The 17,244-nt window shown below is 48.0% G+C and overlaps 1 protein-coding gene across 1 annotated transcript in view; it reads right to left on the reverse strand.

The window, feature by feature from the left end:
- Positions 1-4,534: 4,534 nt before the first annotated feature.
- Positions 4,535-17,244, reverse strand: part of sardh (sarcosine dehydrogenase) — a 51,742-nt gene continuing 39,032 nt past the window's right edge. Inside the window, exons 14-20 of the mRNA XM_033049412.1 lie at positions 15,968-16,099; positions 13,321-13,468; positions 11,986-12,079; positions 10,301-10,463; positions 7,910-8,078; positions 6,709-6,844; positions 4,535-4,915 (exon numbers count right to left, since the gene is read on the reverse strand). Coding sequence (XP_032905303.1) covers positions 4,787-4,915; positions 6,709-6,844; positions 7,910-8,078; positions 10,301-10,463; positions 11,986-12,079; positions 13,321-13,468; positions 15,968-16,099 — 971 coding nt within the window. The 3' untranslated portion in view covers positions 4,535-4,786. The remainder of the gene's footprint in view (positions 4,916-6,708; positions 6,845-7,909; positions 8,079-10,300; positions 10,464-11,985; positions 12,080-13,320; positions 13,469-15,967; positions 16,100-17,244) is intronic.

A 17,244-nucleotide genomic window follows, 5' to 3' on the forward strand; every position in this document is an offset into this window, starting at 1 on the left:
TCTATAAGATCCCCCCTCAATCTTCATATGTAGTGCTTTTATGTAGCGACTCTTTGCATTCCTTGGGTAATGCCAAGTAAAAAAGTATCAGTGTGACTTGTCACGTGACAATGAAGTATTATTCATTCATTCAGATCCTCCCTTAAAACAACATCCACCTCAGAGTCTGCACTGAGACATCTCTGTAGGTTATCCCCTCACCTTTACATCCCACCCCCATTCCACTTCACCTTCTTAGAGTCATAGTCAGTGTGGAAACTGGTCCTTCTGCTGACCAACATCTCCCATCTACACTAGTCCCACAAGATCATAAGAGACAGGAGCAGAATTAGGCCATTCAGCCCATCAAGTCCACTCCATCATTCAATCATAGCTGATCTATCTCTCCCTCTTAACCCCATTCTCCTGCCTTCTCCCCATAACCTCTGAAACCTCTGATATCCCTCTATCCATGTACCTATCTAATTGCTTCTTAAACATTACTTTAACTACGTCCTTCGTTCCATACGCCCACAACCCATCGCGTGAAGAAGATACCCCTCAGTTTCCTATTAAACCTTTCCCTCTTCACCTTAAACCTATGTCCTCTAGTCCTCGATTCACCTACTCTGGGTAAAAGACTCGTCTATCCAGGGAAAACCCACGTGGTCGCGGGGAGGGCATACAAACTCCGTGCAGGCAGCACCTGTAGTCAGGATTGAACCCGGGTCTCTGGCGCTGTGAGGCAGCAACTCTACCGCTGTGCCATCGTAGAGTAATGGTAAAACAGACAGCAAGGCCTCCATGAATATATAAAAGGAGGGAAACTAAGGTGAGTGTTGGATCTTCAGAGGATGAAACTGGGAGATGAATAACAGGAAAGAAGGAGTTAGCAATACTCTACATAAGTCTTCACATTGCAGGTGACTGCAAATATCCTAAAGACAACAGTTGCGTTCGAGTTTTAAGCAGCATGCAACAATCCCTGTCATGAGGGACAAATTTTTAGTTTTAGAAATACAGCTCAGAAACAGGCCCTTCAGCCCATCGAGTCAGCAGAGACCAGTGATCCACGCGCACTAACACTATCCTACACACACCAGGGCCAATTTTACGATTTTTACCATGCCCATTAACCTACAAACTTGCACGTATTTGGAGTGTGGGAGGAAAGCGGAGACCTTGGAGAAAACCCACAAAGGTCACGGGGAGAACGTGACGTGCCGGCCTGAGGTAATGGAAAAGGTAATGGGATTAAAGGCAGACAAGGGCCTGGACTCGATGGCCTGCACGTATGTGGTTCACAGGAGCAGATTGTAGAGATAGTGGAGCTGGATATTCAATAACGCTAGCAGAGTCAGTGTAAACTGAAGCTTCAATGCAAAGGTTATTGACCTGGGACTTGTTTAAGAAGGAACTGCAGATGCTGGAAAAATCGAAGGTGGATAATAATGCTGGAGAAACTCAGTGGGTGAGGCAGCGAATTTAAAGGTGAAATTTCGGGTCGAGACCCTTCTTCAGACTGAAGGGCAGACTTAGACCTGCAGGACAGTGCGGCACTCTCTCAGTACTGCAGTGTGAATGTTAGGCAGGACATAGAAAATAGGTGCAGGAGTAGGCCATTCGTCCCTTTTAGCCAGCACCGCCATTCAATATGATCATGGCTGATCATCCTAAATCTGTACCCCATTCATGCTTTCTCCCCATATCCCTTGATTCCGTTAGCTCCAATAGTTGTATCAAATTCTCTCTTGAAAACATCCAGTGAATTGGCCTCCACTGCCTTCTGTGGCAGAGAATTCCACAGATTCACAACTGTCTGGGTGAAAAGTTTTTCCTCATCTACCCCTTATGCTTAAACTGTGACCCCTGGTTTTAGACACCCCCAACATCGGGAACATTTTTCCTGCATCTAGCCTGTCCAATCCCTTCAGAATTGTATGTTTCTATAAAATCCCCTTTCATTCTTCTAAATTCCAGTGAAGATAAGCTCAGTCGATCCATTCTTTCATCATATGTCAGCCCTGCCATCCCGGGAATTAACCTAGTGAACCTACGCTGCACTCCCTCAATAACAACAATGTCCTTCCTCAAATTAGGAGACCAAAACTGCATGGTGTGGTCTCACCAGGGCCCTTGTACAACTGCAGTAGGACATCCTTGCTCTTAAACTCAAATCCTTTTGCTATGAAGGCCAACATGCCATTGGCTTTCTTCACTGCTGGCTGTACCTGCATGCTTACTTTGTGACTGATGTAGAAGGACACCGTGGTCTCGTTGCACCTCCCCTTTTCCTAATCTGACACCATTCAGATAATAATCTGCCTTCTTGTTCTTGCCATGGACCAAGGAGTGGGGTTCAAATTCCAAACTTCCACTCCTGAGGCAAGATCACAACCTGAGGCCAGGGATTACCTTCGGAGCACGCAACCCGGAATCAGGGAAAGACGTAATCGCGGAGCCGCTGTTCTGCAAATAAAGTTGGCGCATGTGTGACATCGATCCAGACCATGGTTTCCATTTCTCCGTTTATTACTTGTTAAAGAACACACAACTTTTATCTGTTTACCCATTATTCATGACTGTACGCATACAGGTGATTATTTTGTGCTGAATTTAGAACAATTTTGTCACCACACTGGGGACACTGGTTATGCTGAACCAGTCGATGGACTGGGCATGAGTCACGCCACTCTAAGGGCCTGACTAGGGACATCCATCGTTGCATGTTGCCCCCGGAACACGATCACGGGAGGAATAAACTCCCTCATTCACAGGCAGATTGATTTAGCATCACGGCCACAACAGCCCCTTCGACCCACCACATCTGTGCTGACCATGGAGGCCGATTTAATCTAATACCATCTGCATGCACACAGTCAATAACCCTCCATCACCTACAGGTTCGTGTGCCTGCCAGCCACGGTGGTGCAGCGGTAGAGTTGCTGCCTTACAGCGATCGCAGCCCCAGAGGCCCAGGTTCGATCCCGACTACAGGAGCTGTCTGTACGGAGTTTGTACGTTCCCCCCGTGATCTGCTTGGGTTTACTCCGAGATCTTTGGTTTCCTCACACACTCCACAACAGGGACAATTTACAAGAATACCAAGCCATTTAACCTACATACATGGATGTGTGTCTGGAGTGTGGGAGGAAACCGGAGATCCTGGTCACAAACTCTGTACAGACAGGTCCCAACCCGGGTCTCTGGCGCTGCAAGTCAGCAACTCTACCACCGTGCAACCCGACCATCCTTTTTTATCCAGAGATGCTGCCTGACCCGCTGAGGTACCCCAGCACTTTGTGTACATCTGGAGGAGGCCACCAGGCCGGCTTATGGGACTAGTTTGGTCAGCACAGACAAGTTGGGCTGAAGGGCCTCTTTCCGAAATAGATGCTCTATGCCTTATATCCAACCACCATCGAATGCCTCGTAAACCCCCCTCTTCCCATTCACCAACGCCCACCCAAGACATCATTGCATGCTGGCTAGGGTTATACAACATTTTCAGTATTGGTGCAAAATTGAAATCTTTAAAACTTTGATTATAAAAACTGTAAAATCTCCTTTGATTGAATCAAATATTAAAAACACCAGGCAACTCTGGAACCTATAACACTGGATTTGAATTCTTCACTAAATATAGGTATGTTACAAAACTTACCTTTAGCGGCGCTGCAATTCTGCCACTGGCCGTGTGCGCGATTTTGGCGTGTTTGGGGGGGGGCGTGGTTAAAACAGGGTTTTTTCCCGACCTGGTCCTGAATTATATTTGTTGGAGTGCAAGATGTTGCTAAAGAATCGTTCCTACGGCCGTTCTGTGTGTTTTAAAAAAAAATTCACCCGACAAATTAATCGCTGGAATGATTTTAAAATCAGCTTCTGAAGCCGTCAATGCCAACAACTGGGACGGATTTTATGGAGGACCAGCTAAAATAAAGTAGTTTATTTTTATGTATAAAAGTGTTTCTTAAGATGTATTTAATTCACATTTTAAGTTGCGAAACGGTGATTTTCCCCCCCGAAGAACCGGCAGTGTATTTGCTGCCGATATGGGGGTATAAATTCACCGCAACCTCAACGTTCTAAATGGTCCCGTTCCAGTAAAACCCACTCGCAAGTTGATTTAAATGGCCATTAATTTACAGGTATTAAACATTAAATTCCTTCCATTTGGCCTATAAATCCATGACAATGAGATTTTAAAATTATGTTCTATTCTGAATTCTTGTGTGAATGTTATTTGGACACTTGGGCTATTTAAAAATGTTAATCTATTCTTAAGAAATGGATAGATGTTTAGATCTAGTAATTGAATTTTGTAATTAGCTACAATTAGGTAACTAACTAAATATATGCTTTAATTTCAAGTCATCCAAGTAAGATTGTTTCATATTTGTTTCAGAATGCTTCAATCTATAATAACTGAAAATTTCTTTCAGTTCTCTTAAATTTTAAGAAAGTTATGGGCTTTTAAATGTTCTCGATCACAGCTTTTGTGTTAAGTCAATGAAAAAGCAATAGGGAACAAGGTGCCAATTTCCGAGTATGAAAATGGCCATAACCTTTTTAATACTGAAGATATGAAAGTGAATTAGGTGTCAAATTAAACTTCTTTTTATGCTTTATCTGATGGGATAAATTAAAGACTTGATTTTTTAAATCTCAAAATTTTGTAACATTGCTACTCAATATTGCAGAGTTGCATCAAATGACCCTCAATTGAAAGTCAATGGGAATGACAGCATATTCCTGGTTGCATTTTTGCCAGACACTGGGCTCAAGGCAGCTTTCGTTTCCCAGATCCTCAATCGTAGATCCCCTTCACTCGCTTGTTGCTTGGATCGAAGGGTGATTTGAGGTGGACCTTGGCCGGGTAGGAGACTCCCATCCTCTCCAGCGAGTACTCGCCCTGCTTCACAAAGTCCGTGGTCACCTAATTAGAGAGAGAGGGAGAGAGAGTGAGACGGAGACTCGGGAACTGTGCGGAGAAACCATGAACTGCACTCTCAGTCATCTCCGACAGCTGACGGGAGGGCCAGAAATGGTGGATTGTTGCAAAGAGCAGACATGCAAGAGGTCAGAATTAAAGGAAGACAACATTTGCAGGAGACCTGATGGAGACTGCAGAGATAGCAAGGAAGGGAGGTCCCGAATAGGAAGAGGGACGCACATTATTAACATTGAGATCATAGGCCCACACAGCATGGAAACGGGCCCTTCGGCCCAAGTCATCCACATCGAACAAGAAGCCCTGCCTAAGCTAATCGCATTTGCCCATGTTTGATCCATGTCCCTCTAAGTCTGTAGAAGGGTCTCGGCCCGAAACATCACCCATTCCTTCTCTCCAGAGATGCTGCCTGTCCCGCTGTGTTACTCCAGCAGTTTGTGTCTATCTCCCTCTAAACCTTTCCTTTCCATGTACCTGTCCAAGTGTCTTTTAAATGCTGTAATAGTCCCAGCCTCGACTACTCCCTCAGCTCGTTGCAAAAGTGTGGAAAAGTTGCCCCTCGCCTTCCTATTAAATCTTTCCCCTCTCACCTTGACTCCTGGCAACATCCACGTGGATCTTCTCTGCACCCTTGCAGCTAAAATTCAGGAGCTGATGCTAGTCAGTGAGCTTCAGGCAGAGGAAGACCATACTGCCCGAGGCTTAGCATGGCCAGAAGAATTTTGAATGACCACAAGTGTAGGGAAAATGCAAGGGAAGAGGCTGACATGAAATGGTTGAGTAGATAGGTGAGAAAGTCATGCATCGGATTTTCAGCTGTGGTTGAAGTAACGCAAGATTGGTGAATATAATTCATCTTAATGGTGGGGTAGTTGAGAAATCATCTTGGTCCCCGATATAGCACCAAGACTCTTGTTAAGGAAAGCAGGCAGCTTCGTCAGCATTGAAGACACTGGCGTGAATCTATATAACTGAGGGAAGATCTGCTAATCCAATATGAGTCATCAGGGGTGACATAATACCTTCAGAACCTTCTGAATTTTGTAGTCGGCAGGGCAGTACTCTGCATATCGCCAACTTGGACAATTTTACATTTTTATCAAGCCAATTAACCTACAAACCTGTACGTCTTTGGTGTGTGGACGGAAACCGAAGATCTCGGAGAAAACCCACGCAGGTCACAGGGAGAACGTACAAACTCCATATAGAAGCACCCGTAGTCGGGATCAAACCTGGGTCTCTGGCACTGCATTTTGCTGTAAGGCAGCAACTCTACCGCTGCGCCACCGTGACTGCCGTAACTGGTAGAGTTGCAGCGAATGCAGCGCTGGAGACCTGGGTCCATCCTGACTACGGGCGCTGCCTGTACGGTGTTTGTACGTTCTCCCCGTGACCTGCGTGGGATTTCTCCGAGATCTTCGGTTTCCTCCCGCACTCCAAAGACGTACAGATTTGTAGGTTAATTGGCTTGCTGTAAATGTAAAAATTGTGTCCCGAGTGGGTGTAGGGTAGTGTTAATGTGCGGGGATCGCTGGTCGGCGCGGACCCGGTGGGCCGAAGGGCCTGTTTCCGCGCTGTATCTCTAAACTAAATACTACTAAGCATGACATTTCCAGGGCTATTTGGAAAGTCCAATTAATCTAATTTAAAAGTTATTTTTAAAGAATCCAACAAAGGATAAGATAAATTATTTAGTTCTATGGTAATTAAAATGTGTACAAAGCTGAGGATAAGGGAGTTCTGTCAAATGCTCTAGAGTCCATTTTACTTGTACTCACCACTGCCCCCTCTGGATCCCTGATGTAACCGTAAGCTACGGATTTATTGAGCGTGAATGCAAAATCTGCCCTCCGGACCAGTCCGACCACCTTGCCGTTCCTCCAGATCACTTCCAGGCCAAACAAGGGCACCTTCCTGCAGGGCAACAATCATAAGGTCATAAAGTGATAGGAGCAGAATTAGGCCATTCGGCCCATCAAGTCTACTCCGCCATTCAATCATGGCTGATCTATTGCTCCCTCCTAACCCCACTCCCCTGCCTTCTCCCCATAATCTCTGACACCCGTACTAATCAAGAATCTATCTATCTCTGCCGTAAAAAAATCCACTGACTTTGCCTCCACAGCCTCTGTGGCAAAGAATTCCACAGATTCACCACCCTCTGACTTAAGAAATTCCTCCTCATCTCCTTCCTAAAAGAATGTCCAATCGTGCATAAAGAAAAACACATTCTGTGTTATACACCCATTAAAATGTAGGAAATATCACCTGGGCAGGAACGGAAATCTGCCTCTCATCGTACTCTGGCCACAGCTTGCTGTAGACATTAAATCCAGGTTGAGACACAAGGAACTGCAGATGCTGGGATCCTGAGCAAAACACAAAGTGCTGGAGTACCTCAGTAGGTCAGGCAGGATCTCTGGAGGGATTGGACGGATGACGTTTCGGATCGGGACCTTTCTTCAGATGTTAGGCGATGTGTCGGTTTGCGACCATTCTTCACACTGGTCAGACGATGCTCCCCGACCTGAAACCCACCTGTCCAAGCCTCCGCAGATGCTACTTGACCAGCAGAGTTTCTCCAGCATCTCCGTGCCACCATTAAGGTCCACTACCAGCCCCAGCCCAAAATGACCAATACAAAGTGGAGGCCAGTGACAGAGATTCGGCTAATAAGAGGTGATTACAGAAGAACAGGGACTGGTGTAGGAGTTGTTACTGGAGAAGACCAGGGGCAAGGACCAGAAACACGAGCTATCCATCTTCCATCACCTAGTCATGTTCTATCTCCAATGCCTAGTCATGTGCTATCTCCATCGCCTATCCATGTTCTGTCACGGATACACCTACTATCACCTCTCCATCTTCTATCGCCTATCCATGTTCTCCAGGGATGCTGCCTGACCCGCTGAGTTACTCCAGCACTCTGTGCTTTAGCTCAGTCCCTACATGTGAGTCAGCAGTGAATCAGAAACTTACTGGTCGATGGTGAAGCACATCAAGCGTTTGAACAGTCCCTGTGCCTTCTGCACCTCCAGAGCCTCTCGGCCAAGAAACGGGATCTTGGACTTTAGTTTGCAAGTGAAGGCGAGGCCGGCCTCCAGAGGAGTGTCGTCAGATCGCAGGTCAGCGTGCCAGTGTCTGTACCCTGCAACGGCAACACGACAAACAGCTTCAAGTGTCTGCACCTCACACCCCAACTACCTTGGGAGGGGGAGATGCAACGCAGACAAAGGATCTATCAAAATAACCCACATCTAATGTTGTCCCTAATCAGAAACGGTACTCACCCCTCCTCATAGGTTATAGCAGCAGAATTAGGCCATTCGGCCCATCGAGTCTACTCCGCCATTCAATCATGGCTGATCTATCTTTCCCTCTTAGCCCCATTCTCCTGCCTTCACCCCATGACCCCTGACACCTGTACTAATCAAGAATCTGTCAATCTCCGCCTTTAAAATATCCATTGACTTGGCCTCCACAGCTTTCTGTGGCAATGAATTCCAGTCACCACCTTCTGATGAAAGAAATTCCTCCTCATCTTCTCCCTCTCTTACCTCCACCTCTTTCCCCCAAATATTAAGCTGCCAGTCGTAAACCCTCTTTCAACCATGTTTCAGTAATAGCTATAACATCCCAGTCCCTTTTTCCAATTTATGCCCTGAGTACATTTACTTCATCTGTTAGGCCTGCTCCTAGAACTTTTGAACTTATAACTTCCTACATTTAGTCTGAAGCACTTCATTCTATTTTACCTATGTAGTTGGTACAAAAATGTACAATGACTTCTGACTGCTCATCCTCCCCCCTTTAAATTTTCTATAATCATTCAGAAACATCCTTGACAGAGGCACCCAAGAGGCAACAAACCATCCTCGTAATTCATTTGTGGCCTGCCTGTCACAACCTCCTGTCTGCCCTTCTGATTATTGAGTCTCCTATAACCACAGCTCCCCACAGTGTTATGCATCAGAGCCAGACATGGTGCCACAAAAAGGCATCTCCCACCAACTGCGTCCAAAATGTTATACTTGCTAGTGAATTGAATGGCCACAGGGGAATCTCCATCATTAAGGACCCTTACCACCCATCCCACCACATCTTCTCCATTCCGCCATCTGGGAGGAGGTACAGGAGTATCAGTTGCAGAACCGGCAGGATGCTAAACAGCTTCTTCCGTTCGTAATAAAATTGGTTAACGGACTGTGTCCCCTCCCCATACGCATACACCCCATATCTAACCTTGCCCAAACTTTGACAGCTAGACACCTGTCAAGGTAAAGTCACTGTTCGGTTTGAATGTCTGTTTTTAATTCAATTTTAGGTCTTTTTTAGATATGATAATGTTTAGGTTATTTCTGTTTTTATTAACTGCACTGACAAAACTAATGAGAAACTATTTTTCGTTTCTTCTGTGTATGCAAGTACTCGGTGAAATGACAATAAAGTTAATACTGAAATACTAAACCTTGCCGTTTTGGGTTGTCTTTAAACTTTAGAGGTACAGCGCCGAAACAGGCCCTTCAGCCCAGCGAGTACGTGCCGGCCAGCGATCACTCCGGACACTAACGCTATCCTACACACTAGGCACAATTTACAATTTTACAAAGCCAATTTAGCCTGTAAACCTGTACATCTTTGGAGTGTGGGAGTACACTGGAGATCCCGGAACAAAACCCACGCAGGTCACGGGGAGAACGTACAAACTCCGCCCGTGGTCAGGATCGAACCAGTGCCTCTCACGTTACAAGGTAGCGACTCTACCGCTGTGCTGGTCACCCAACTACCTGCTGTCTCTACCTTGGGTTTGACCACCTCATTGAAACGCCCATGAATGATGCTCTCAGCTGTGTGGTTCAAATTGGTTTCATGGTCAGTACCGGCGCAGTAGGCCAAAGGGCCGCTTCCGGTGGATCACGGATCTCCCGCACACTGTCGGTGTCCGATTCACACTCCTCCTATGCATCCAGATATTGGAAACAGAATCCGGGATGGACGGGAAGCGAGGGCAAGGTAATCCTCGCCCATTAACAGGTCAACGATGGGCAGCACGGTGGCGCAGCGGTAGAGTCGCTGCCTTACATTGCCAGAGACCCGGGTTCCATCCTGACTACGGGTGCTGTCTGTACGGAGTTTGCACGTTCTCCACGTGACCGCACGGGTTTACTCCGGGTTCCTCCGGTTTCCTCCCACACTCCAAAGACGTACAGATCTGTAGGCTAATTGGCTTCGGTAAAGATTGCAAATTGTCCCTAGTGTGTGTAGGATAGTGTTAGTGTACGGAGATCGCTGGTGGGCTGAAGGGCCTGATTCTGTGCTGTATCTTTAAACTAAACTAAATGTGGCTGCATCACACCTCCGTACATTTACCTTTCTCGATGCTGAGCGAGTCTATGGCTCTGTAACCAGCGTTGGCGATCCCAAACTTGGCGCCGGACTGCATGACCGCGCGGTGAACGGGCACACAGGCGTCCCTCGGCACGTGCAGCTCCCAGCCCATCTCGCCGACAAACGACAGTCTCATCGCCCGCACCTTCCAAAACACGGGCTTGTGTCAATAGACATTCTGGGCAGCGCCTGGCCAGGATTAGCAGGAGCTTTATGGACTACAAGGTTTATTCCTGGGATGGCGGGACTCTCATATACTGAGAGAATGGAGCGGCTGGGCTTGTACACTCTGGAGTTTAGAAGGATGAGAGGATATCTCATTGAAACATATAAGATTGTTAAGGTGTTCAAGAAGGAACTGCAGATGCTGGAAAGTCGAAGGTACACAAAAAAGTTGGAGAAACTCAGCGGGTGCAGCAGCATCTATGGAGCGAAGGAAATAGGCAATGTTTCGGGCCGAAACCCTTCTTCAGATTGTTAAGGGTTTGGACACGCTAGAGGCAGGAAACATGTTCCCGATGTTGGGGGAGTCCAGAACCAGGGGCCACAGTTTAAGAATAAGGTGCGAGCCATTTAGAACGGAGACGAGGAAACACTTTTTCTCACAGAGTGGTGAGTCTGTGGAATTCTCTGCCTCAGAGGGCGGTGGAGGCAGGTTCTCTGGATGCTTTCAAGAGAGAGCTAGATAGGGCTCTTAAAAATAGCGGAGTGAGGGGATATGGGGAGAAGGCAGGAATGGGGTACTGATTGGGAATGATCAGCCATGATCACATTGAATGGTGGTGCTGGCTCGAAGGGCCGAATGGCTTACTCCTGCACCTATTGTCTATTGTCTATTGACTTATGTGTCCTTACAGCCATTTGGTGTCAACACCTGTGTCAGCCCTTTGAAAGAGAGAAATTCAACCTGTTCTAGGGGTTGCCCTGTGGCGCAGAGGTAGAGCTGCTGCCTCACAGCGCCAGAGACCCGAGTTCCATCCTGACTGCAGATGCTGCCTGTGTGGAGTTTGCATGTTCTCCCCGTGACCGGGTGGGTGCTCTCCAGGTGCTCCAGTTCCCTCCCACATTGCAAAGATGTGCAGGTGTGTAAGTTAACTGGGTTCTGTAAATTGTCCCTAGTGTGTAGGGTAGATGGGATCGCTGGTTGGTGCGGACCCGGTGGGCAAAAGGGCCTGTGTCCACACTGTTAGGTTTAAAGTGAGGGGGGAAATATTTAATAGGAACCTGAGGGGCAACTTTATTACACAGAGGTGTATGGAACGAGCTGCCGGAGGAGGTAGTTGAGGCAGATGCCATCACAATGTTTAAAAAACATTTGGACAGGTACATGGACAAGATAGATTTAGAAGGATTTGGGTCAAACACAGGGAGGTGGGACTAGTGTTGATGGGGCATGTTGATTGGCATGGGTAAGTTGGGCCGAAGGGCCTGTTTCCATACTGTATGACTATAACTTATGACTTGTATGATAATGTTTGAGACCTTTGCACAAATACTGTACATGGATAGAAGGGGGTTAGAGGGATACGTGCTAAACGCAGGCAGGTGGGACTATTGTAGATGCATGTTGGTCAGCATGGTCAATAATAGACCATGCTGATTCCACACTGCATGGTCTAATATTGGAATGTTACTGTATCTACCCCACGTGTACAGGTGTGACTTACCCAATGGCCAGCGGCTTTCACCACCTGGTGAGTGGAGAAGGGAAAAGCCTTGTTGCTAAGGTCCACGTCGAGAACATCCTGCAGAACCGTGCGACTGTGGGGCAATGGAGGGAAGGTCACGACACGGGCCTGGAGAAGAGAGAGACCATCCCCAACCCAGACTCGCCTCCTGCCCCAACACCTCCATCAAACATGCCCTCCCATTCACCCGCAGCCCAAGCAAGTAGACAGGGCATAAAACCCCAGCACCCCAGCCCACTCTACGCCCACCCCCCTGCCCACTCTTGCAATAAGACCCTGTTCATCATCCCAATTGTTGTCCACCCGGAGGTCCCAGCCAGTCCTCCACTTTCCCCACATGACCTCCCATTAACTCCAAATTCCAGACCCTCGCACTGCACTTCCCTGAACTAACCCACCCCCTTCCCATCGAGCCACCTACCACCAAATGCCCTCTCTAACAAACAGTTGACTGGGCTTTTCGCCATGGGTGGAAATGTCCACCTAGTGGGCATGAAGTGCCATGGAGATACGCGGGGCGATCTTTTTTTACACAGAGAGTGATGGGGGTCTAGAACGCATTGCTGCCAAGGCGGTGGTGGTGGCAGATATGATAGTGGAGTTTGAGGCTTTTAGATAGGCACGTGGAAGTGCAGGGGTTAGAGGGGTATGGATCATGTACAGGCAAATGGGATCAGTTTAAAGGCATCATGGACAGCACCAATATTGTGGGCTGAAGGGTCCGTTCCTGCTTTGTACTGTTCTATGTCTTATATCCAAAGTCTATGCCCAATGCCCAATGCCCAATGTCCAATATCAGATTCAGATCAGATTCAGATTCAGATTCAATTTTAATTGTCATTGTCATTGTCAGTGTACAGTACAGAGACAACGAAATGCATTTAGCATCTCCCTGGAAGAGCGACATAGCAAATGATTTGAATAAATAATAATAAGTGATAATAAGTGTCCGGGGGGTGGGGGGTGATTGGCAGTCACCGAGGTACGTTGTTGAGTAGAGTGACAGCCGCCGGGAAGAAGCCTGCTTTGTTCTATGTTCTATGTTCTAAGTCCTATTTTCTATGTCCAATGTTCTACATCCTATGTTCTATGCCCTATGCCCAATGTTCCATTCCCTATGTCCTAGGAAGTGCCCCCTTGCCTTTGTGCCTCCTCTCTGGGTTCAGATGATCCTGGACTCCACTCACCCTCTCGACCTCGCCCAGCCTATCCCCGCGCCCTCCACTCACCCGGCGCCTGCCCTCTGCCCAACTCCCACGCCACCCCCCGTCCCCTCCCCCGCCGGCTGCCCACCGGGAAGAGGTCCTCACTCACCTCAGGGGTCCCTGCACGCTGATCATCCCCATCTCCGCCGAGCAGTCGAGCAGCCGGCAGTTCAGCCGGCGGTCCTGGAGTACGGAGGTGATGTGGGACAGGTTGTGCTGCGCCACTCCCCCTCCCACTGCCAGGTAGTAGCCATCACCTGCATTGGAACAGGGCAGTGGTCAAGTATATTCCTCACATACGCATACGAGATGTGCAGTGAAATGAAGAGTGCCGATGCTCGCGAATTGTGCAAAAAAAAAATTTTTTTTAATAAATTACAAACAGAATGGAACAGAATCACATATTCACATATTACATATTTGTGGGAGGGAAGAAAAAGGACGAGTGGTCCAGTAAAGTTAGTCCCTGGGGAGATAGGAGTTTACAGTCCTAATGTCTCTGGGAAGAAACTCCTTCTCATCCTCTCCGTTCTCACAGCGTGGCAACAAAGGAACTGTACTCCACAACCGTCTGTGCCAATGAATTCCACAGGTTCACCACCCTAAATAGTGCAAGATAAAGTCCGATTAAAGATCGTCTGAGAGTCCCCAATGAGCTAGGTTGTAGCTCAGGACCCCTCTCTAGTTGTCGAAGGATGGTTCAGTTGCCTGATCGCAGCTGGGAAGAAAATATCCCTGGATCTGGATCTTCTGCCTGAAATTCTGGAATGAAATGTTTTCATGTCATGAATAAAGGAATAGGATCAGGGAACAGTGTAGGAAGGAACTGCAGATGCTGGTTTAAACCGAAGATAGACACAAAATGCTGGAGTAACTCCAGCTTCTCTGGAGAGAAGAAATGGGTGACGTTTCGGCTCGAGCCCCTTCTTCAGTCTGATGAAGAAACATAGAAACATAGAAAATAGGTGCATGAGTAGGCAATTCGGCCCTTCGAGCTTGCACCGCCATTCAATATGATCATGGCTGATCATCCAACTCAGTATCCTGTACCTGCCTTCTCTCCATACCCCCTGATCCCTTTAGCCACAAGGGCCACATCTAACTCCCTCGGGTCTCGACCCGAAACGTCACCTATTCCTTTTGTTCAGGGTTGATGCCTGACCCGCTGAGTTACTGCAGCCTTGTGTGTGTGTGTGTGTGTGTGTGTGTGTGTGTGTGTGTGTGTGTGTGTGTGTGTGTGTGTGTGTGTGTGTGTGTGTGTGTGTGTGTGTGTGTGTGTGTGTGTGTGTGTGTGTGTGTGTGTGTGTGTGTGTGTGTGTGTGTCACCCATTGCCCAGTGCATGCAGACAGCAGGTGATGACTGGCACTCAGGCTGAGACAAGGCCCACAGCCAGACCTTGCTACAATCTAATTACGTTGGTGCTCAGATTAAACACACTTCAGCTGCAATGTCACTGCAATCGAATTACTCCCACTCCCGGCTCTTTAAAAAGATAAAATATCACGAGAAGCACAAGGAAAGGTACAGCCCTCGAGGCCGAGACCAGGCAATTGAGTTAGCGCGGCGCAAACAGACTACTCATGGTGAAAGAAAATTTAATTCCCTTGATGATCCAGAAGGGCCAAGACGAGAAAATATCATTTGTACAATTGTCTGATCTGCAGTCACCGTTTCACTGTCTCAATATTAATGACCAGGCCCCAGACCAGAGCTGTGACCAGAATCCTACATCAGCCTTAACTCCCACAATCTCTACCCAATCTACGCTAGCACTGCCCCAGAAGGGTTTGCTACAGGAAGCTTTACTCTGCATATCACCTGTCCCATCCCTGCTGTTGGTGTTCATAGATTATAGAGGCGGAATTAGGCCATTCGGCCCATCAAGTCTATTGCCGGCCCTGCTATCTTCTGGCATATTCTTACCTCCAGTTCCCTCCCCTCTACTTTCAGTCTGAAGAAGGGTCCTGGCCCAAAATGTCACCCATCATTTTTCTCCAGAGATGTTGCCTGACCCGCTGAGTTAGTCGAGCACTTTGTGTCTGTCTTTGGTATAAACCAGAATGTGCAGTTCCTTCCTACACTCTTACTTCTGAGTTTGGTTAATGAAGCCTTAGCTGGTGCAACCTCGCATCTGAGGCAATTAGATCCTCACTCAAGATGCACAAAAAAATCTGTTTAGTTTGGAGAAACAGCGCGGAAACAGGCTCTTCGGCCCACCGAGTCCGTGCCGACCAGCGATCCCCGCACATTAACACTATCCTACACACACTAGGGACAATTTTACATTCATACCAAGTCAATTAACCTACAAACCTGTACGTCTTTGGACTGTGGGAAGAAACCGACGATGTCGGATAAAACCCACGCAGGTCACGGGGAGGACGTACAAACTCCACACAGACAGCACCCGTTGTCGGGATCGAACCCGGGTCCCTGGCGTTGTAAGGCAGCAACTCTACCGCTGCACCACCGTGCTGCTCAGATCATCAACACTGCAGGGTTTGGAGGAGCTGGGGATCCGGGGTGGGGATCGCTGGTCGGCCCAGACTCGGTGGGCCGAAGGGCCTGTTTCCACGCTGTATCTCTCAAGCACCTGAAATCAATATTGAACCCCGTCTTTAGACCCCTGCGGCAGCAGAACTACCTGCTGTACCCTTGCGCCACCCTTCAATGGAGCTTCCTTATACTGACTCCTCACTAAACTAAACTAAACTACATTTTATTCTGACCCGGCTGATGACCTTCAGCTGATTACCTTCGAAGGTAGGAGTGAGAGATGATCCTTGTGGAGAGGACTCGATGCGGCTCACAGTAAGATCGCTCTCTGCCCCGCCTCGACTATTCAGCATGCAGGTGTACACCGTTTTACCTGGAAATACACCAGCACCTCAACGTCAGAAACACATCAACAAGTCAGGAACAAAAATCTCAAGGAAACATTGTCAGAGGATCATTGTAAGGATGTGACAGGGGTTATGGGGAGAAGGCAGGAGAATGTGGTAGAGTCTCTTGCCCAGTGTGAGGGAGTCGAGTACCAGAGGACATAGGTTTAAAGTGAAGGGGGAAAGATTTAATAGGAATCTGAGGTGTAACTTTTACACACAAAGGTGGTGGGTGTATGGAACGAGCTGCCAGAGGAGGTAGTTGACGCTTGGACTATCCCAAGGTTTAAGAAACAGTTAGACAGGTACATCAGACAGGTTTGGAGGGATATGGGCAGGTGATACTAGTGTAGCTGGGACATGTTGGCCAGTGTGGGCAGGTTGGGCCAACAGGCCTGTTTCCACGCTGTATCACTCTATGACACTATGGGGTTAAGAGGGAGAGATAGATCATGGGCCGAATGGTCTAATTCTGCTCCTATCACATGAACTTATGACTGGGAGTTGGGAAAAGAGTATGAATGGCAATACGGGAGGAATACAGTGAGTGTAGGGTCTAACAGAATTACAACTGATAGCGTTTCACCGGTGGTGGGATTTACTGGACCACGTTACCACTGGAATAATTTAGATAGCAAGATTAACGAGGTTGGGGTACGCAACAGACTCAAAACAAACCGAGAGAGGCAACGGAGAATAAGATGAAGGGAAGAGGAGAGACAATGAGAAGGGGGATGTGGGCGACAGGAATAGAGGTGGCAATGGGAGAGAGCATTGATTGAGACAACATGGAAAAGGCCCTTCGGCCCAACGAGTCCACGGCGACCATCCATCACCCGTTCACTCTAGTTCTAGTTATCCCACTTTCACATCCACTCCCGACACACTGGGACAATTAACCCACAAACCCGCACGTCTTTGGGATTTGGGTGGAAACCGGCGCAATCCCACGTGGTCACAGGGCGAACGTGCAAACTCCGCATAGACAGCACCCGACGTCAGGATCAAACCTAGGACCGGTGCTGTGAGGCAGCGGCTCTACCAGCTGCACCACTGTGCTGCAATTAGGTGAGAGAGGCGGGGAGAGAGACGGGGAGAGAGACGGGGAGAGAGAGGCGGGGAGAGAGAGGCGGGGAGAGAGAGGCGGGGA

The sequence above is a fragment of the Amblyraja radiata genome, chromosome 32 (genome assembly GCF_010909765.2).
Source record: "Amblyraja radiata isolate CabotCenter1 chromosome 32, sAmbRad1.1.pri, whole genome shotgun sequence".
Classification (NCBI taxonomy): domain Eukaryota; kingdom Metazoa; phylum Chordata; class Chondrichthyes; order Rajiformes; family Rajidae; genus Amblyraja; species Amblyraja radiata.